A 6,000-nucleotide genomic window follows, 5' to 3' on the forward strand; every position below is an offset into this window, starting at 1 on the left:
ACAAAAATGTGGATCCTTCAGCCAAATAAACGTTACAAGCTCCGTCCGGGCATGTCGGCGGACGCAAAAAAATTGGCGGATCCGCAAAAAAACGGATCCGACGGATGGCCATCCGTCAAGATCCGCCAGTAATGCAAGTCAATGGGGAAAAAAACAGATCCGCCAAACAAAATGGCAGATCCGTTTTTTTAGGAAAACGGCGGATCTTGACTGATGGAAAAAAACTGAAGTGTGAAATAGGCCTAAGCCAACTCCCCCCTAATTTTGTCCCAAACAACTGGGAACACTTATTGACTCGTGTATAAGCCTAGGGTGGAAAATGCAGCCGCTACTGGTAAATTTGAAAAATAAAAATAGATGCCAATACAAGTAAAATTAATTGAGACATCAATAGCTAAATGTTTTCGAATATCCATATTGAATCAGGAGCCCCATATAATGCTTCATACAGTTCATGATGGGCCCCATAAGTTGCTCCATACAAAATACACCCCATATAATGCTGCACAAAGGTTAATAGTGGCCCCATAAGATGCTCCATAGAATAATATGCCCCATATGCTGCTCCATAAAGGTTAGGGCCCCATAAGATGCTCCATAGATTATTTCCCCATAAGATTCTCCAATATATTATTCCCCCATAAGATGCTCCATAGATTATGCCCTGTAAAATGCTCCATAGATTATGCCCCCATAAGATGCTCCATAGATTATGCTCCCATATGCTGCCCCATAGAATATGCCCCCATATGCTGCCCCCATAAGATGATCCATATATTATGCCCCAATATGCTGCTGCATAAAAATGCCATACTCCCCTCTCCAGCTCAGGACCGGGCACCTGAGATATTCACCTGTTTGGGGTCCATCGCTGCTCACCGCTGTCTGCCTGCTTCCTGTGTCAGTGACTGTTCAGCCACCAGAGGGTGCAGCGCGCACTAAGCATGTCACCGCGCCCCCTGCTGGCTAAACGTCAATGACACAGCATGCACCAGACAGCGGCGAGCAGCGTTGGACCGGGGACAGGTGAATATTGGATATACTTACCCCCTCCTGGCGCGGTCTCTGCAGCCCCGCTTCTCCACGGTCTTCCTTCCTGCCTTCAGCGGTCATGTGATACCGCTCATTACACTCATGAATATGCGCATATTCATGAGTTTATTGAGCAGTACCACGTGACCGCTGAAGGCAGGAAGGGAGTCCGTGGAGAAGCGGGGGGCTGCGGAGACCGTGTGTGGGGGGGGGGGGGTAAGTATGATCTCTGACACCCCTCTCCCCCTCCACCGCCGACCCCCAGGTATATGACTTGTGTATAAGCCGAGAGGTGGGGGGGGGGGGGGACTTTCAGCCCAAAAAAAGAGCCGAAAATCTCGGCTTATACACAAGAGCTAGATACACATATATATACATAATATAATATATAAATAATCACTGGTCAACTTTTTTAAGCACTATAAATTACTAACCAAAAAAAGTTTTTAAAAAATTTTTGAATTTGTGCTTATATAAAGTAGACATGTGTGAAATGTTATTTATTAACTATTTTGTGTGACATGACTATATGTTTGAAAAATTTTTAAAATTGTGAAATTTTCACAAATAAATGTACCGTAATTCGTAAGGGAACAAATTTTACCACTATGGGTAAGTGCAATATGTTAAAAAAAAAATAAAAAAAAAAAAATATCTGAATGAATTGAAGTGTTCCAGAGCTATTACCACATGAAGCGACAGTGGTCAGAATTGTAAAATTTTGGTCTGGTCATGAAAGTGAAAACGGGCTTCGGAGTGAAGGGGTTAAAATCAGGTTATTCTTGGCTACAGTTTTACATTGGGCCAGTAGAGGGCGCACGTTACCCTTGATTGTGTGATTTTGATTATGCAAAATTGTGGCACTCACTGCGATTGGTCCCTGGGGGGAAATAAATGTTCTATATAGTGGGGTGTCCACTACTTTCATATTGCTGATGTATTCTTGAGATATGTTATCAATATCAGATGGGTTATGACCCCTGCGCCTGCCATGTTGGAACCTCTAAGAAGCCCAGCCTATATCTGGACTTAATAGGAGAACATCAATTTCACCATACGCTACAATTAAACAGTATTACTGTATTGAATAGGCGTTCAAGTCCCCTTAGGGGACTAATTAAAAAAATATATGAAATATTTTTGAAAAACTAAGTTTAAGTTGCCCTGCTCCCCTAAATGTAAATGGCAAAATTGAAAACAAATAAACAAAAAATATATATTTATTCACTTGTTATTCTGGTGTGCCTAATTGCCCAAACTAATAAAATGCACAAATATTTATCCCATAAAACAAAATGCCAGAAATAAAAAAAAAAAAAATTAAAAACTCCTAAGTTTGGCATTCCTTTACTCATTGAGGTGAAGAATCACGTTGCCAGGATTTGGAGGAAAATGTAGTTTTCCTTTCACAATTTCACTGCAGTTGAATTTTTTTTTTTTTTCGTTTTAGTGCATTATATGGTAAAATGATTGGTGCCATTCATAAATACAATGAAAAGTTGTTTTTTTGGTTTTTTTTTTGTTTTTATTTTTTATTTTTTTTAGAACTCCATTTTTTTCAGATATTTCAGCATTAATAGACATTTTTGTACCACTGCAATTGTAATGACGTGTAAAAAAAAAGACGAAAATTAGTTTTGGCGCATTCCTCTACAAAATTTCTTCTAAAAGCTACCGTAATCCATAAATACGTATCCTAAGTGTAAATACAAAATGACAACTCGTCCCACAAAGAAACAAGCCGTTCTAATGGGAACAGAATGGAAAAATAGGTAGGTAGTCTTTGATCACGGTAACAACTTTTTTTTTTTTTTTTTTTTTTCAGTGGCGGAGGGGTGGCGGCAAAATTAATATGATGCAAAAGCTATACAAATAAGGAGGCAGCACCAAGTATGCTCCAACATGTCGAGTAAACGTACTATGTTTCCATTTAAATCAATCAATTATGCTGCAAAAATAAAATTAAGCCGTCATTTTAATGGACCTTTCCGGTTTGTTAGGATTGCAATGTGTGGCGGCTGTCGAGCAACCGCGAGACATGCAGCCGCAGGGACGCAAACGTTTTTCAAGCATGCCGAAGACACTCGGTCAGCACCTGAGCATGGCGGATAACCTCTTATTCAGGCACATTCACTCATCACTAATTGTGACCCCCAAGGGTCCTGCGACAAGCGTCACAAGAAGTCCAATCTTGTAGGGTTTTTGGCCACTTGCTTGTCACAGTACCCTCAGAGTCACATTGCGCCCCCCCATTCACTTGTGTTGGGCAGCTAGTCGTGTCACTGAGCGAACCTTCATCCACCTCTTGGGGACCATGAAATTATTTTTTTGATTGATTACATAACTGTTAAATTTTTAATGAACCCCAATCACAAGCTCTAGATATGATATGTGCAGTTTTTGCATTTTCAGGCTCCTTGATTCCCGTCACTTTTGTGGTTATAAGTCAGCCGAGAGTTGCTCAGAAAAAGACATGAGTTACAAGCCCTCCATTACGCCCCCTTCACGGTTCCGTATGAAACCGGTACCGGAAAAATGCAGTTACCAGGGTCGTCTGTGTTTTTTCCAGTATAAATAAAGAAAAAATGAAATTTATTTTACTCCTTTATATAGCGCCATTAATTCCACAGCGCTTTACAGACATTATCATCATCACTGTCCCCGATGGGGCTCACAATCTAAATTAAATTCTGAAGCTTCTCTTAGACTTTGCAATGTTAAAGCATACAGCACAAGGACGTACGTGTTTTTCACGGACTCATAGAACTGTCATCTGCGTTGCGGGAAATAAAAAAAAAAAAAACAGACATGTCTCCGTGTTCACATGGGTCGTGTAAAAAAAACAAAAAAAAAAACAAAAGACATAACCACAGCAGCATAGGCTTTAATGGGGACGAGCGGCATCTGTGAAAAAATAAAATACAACACATACTTAATCATTGTGATGAGCTCACTGACGGATTCTCAGTTTACTCCTTCAGCACCCAGCAATAGAAAGCAAATGGAGCAAAATTTTTAACGAAGCTCGATTCCAAAAGTAATTTGTAGCCCCCAATGCCATGGATTTAAGTTTAAAAGGATAGGGATATTAAAAAATGGCCACCTGTACACAGGAATGGGGCAGTCCCAGAAAAGTTTAGGGTTAGTCTTATCACAAGAGAAAATTGGGAACCATTGATATCTTTCTCTCTGAAATGTATTCATTTTCTGCACTTTTTTAGTAAAACATTTCTGAAACTTTTTTTTTTGTGCTTTGTTTTAGCCTCCAGAAATATGTCCGAGAACAGATCCTGCTGGCCGTAGCCGTCATAGTGAAGAGAGGATCTCTAGACAAATCCATCGACTGCAAGAGCATTTTCCATGAAGTGAACCAGCTGATCAGCAGCGGTAACCCTACAGTAGTAAGTGCCGGCCGATATCCGCCACATTTTATTGTAGTTCTTGTTCCGTTGATAATCTTCGATGTTCTGGATAGAAAATTTTCCAAAACCAAAATAACTATTTATAGAGGGCAGCGGAAAAGAAGATGCAGTCCAACCAATTCTTAGGACTTATAAACTCATGTCGTGGTTTGCCATGAAGGTGGAAATATGTTTCGGGAGCGGTCCATTTTTTTTTTTTTATTCCTTTTCTACATCCATAGTAACATAGTAAGTTACTTTCATGAATGTGTAATGATAAGCTGTGGTTTTATTTTCCACTCTTGGGAATGTTTCCACCAGCAGATACTGGGAGTCATTGGCTGCCCAGATTTATCCCCCATATTGCAGGATAGTGCTGTGTAATGTTTCGCCCGGTGTCTTGTAAGTGGCTCCTTTCAGGATTCGGCTGGTGTAAGGTCAAGCCTCATTACAGAGGGGTCATGGAAAAGGTTATGTCATCTCTGGTATGTTCGTTGAACAGGGGAACATAAACTCTAGTTGCCAGTCCTAATAACCAAAAGTGCTGATCACTATTTTGACTTTTTTTTTATTTTTTTTTTTATTTTTTTTTTATTTTGTTGTTAGTTAGTTTTGTGTTGCATTCATGACAACATTTTCTTTTCCATTTTTTATTTTTTTTCTTACTGGAATATGCCTGCCAGGTTTCAGACTTTCAGTTTACTATTAATCACGGTTTTCTTACATGTCTACAATTCCCTAGCCCCAGCTGCAGGCGAGCACATGAAAAATCATCCAGTAAAAACTCTGGACAGTCTTCATCTGTGTCCATTTTTTACGTTCATGTGGAACTATTTGTGATGCTTTTTAATACATTAAAAAATGCACATGATCAAATAGTTTCCTCAAATTATTATAGAAATGTATCCATTTCCATAAATGTATAGATAAGTCTGATGCCATATAGATGTTCTATGTAAGATCCGTGTTTTTTTTATTTTTTTACGCACCTATAGACTTGAACGGGTGAGTCTATTTTATTTTTATGAACTGTTGGACCGAGTGAAGGCTTGTTCATCTGATCAGCTCTGTTGAATAACATCTGTGTTGACCATGTGCTATCCGATCAAAAATTGGACAGCACGTGTCCGCATGAGCCTTAAAAGTGGTGACTGTGCTCACTCCCGACTTTCTTCATTAATGTCTGTAGAATTGATTCTTGCTTTGCACTTCCCATAACATTTATTAGCTTCATTTTGTCTTATGCCAATTTGGTTAGATTTTTTTATGCCCTTTGTGATAAAAGGAGAGTGTCTCTCTTTTTTTTTTTTTTTTTTCTCCTCCTCTTCTGACGTAGTCAGCATGTAACCGCTGCAGCCAAGAGATGGCGCAGTGATTGTCATTTGCTGACCATGCCAGAAGAGAAGGTGAGGACACAACCAGCAGGACTGAGGAGTGACTGGGGATAAGAAGGTGTGACGACACAGCATTTTATCTTAATTAACTAGATGTCTATTTTAAGCAAGCCAGGAGGAATAGACTTATCTATATGTTGACTTTTGAATTTATGAGTTTTCTTTCTGGTTGG

General features: G+C 39.6%; 1 protein-coding gene across 1 annotated transcript in view; it reads left to right on the top strand.

Annotated features, from left to right (window-relative positions):
- The window catches only part of XPO4 (exportin 4), a 175,300-nt gene that overhangs the window by 71,625 nt on the left and 97,675 nt on the right, over window positions 1-6,000 (top strand). The window contains exon 4 of the mRNA XM_073583047.1: window positions 4,295-4,433. Coding sequence (XP_073439148.1) covers window positions 4,295-4,433 — 139 coding nt within the window. The remainder of the gene's footprint in view (window positions 1-4,294; window positions 4,434-6,000) is intronic.

Source organism: Dendrobates tinctorius, unplaced genomic scaffold (assembly GCF_039654945.1).
Source record: "Dendrobates tinctorius isolate UK_male_01 unplaced genomic scaffold, ASM3965494v1 ptg000075l, whole genome shotgun sequence".
Lineage (NCBI taxonomy): Eukaryota > Metazoa > Chordata > Amphibia > Anura > Dendrobatidae > Dendrobates > Dendrobates tinctorius.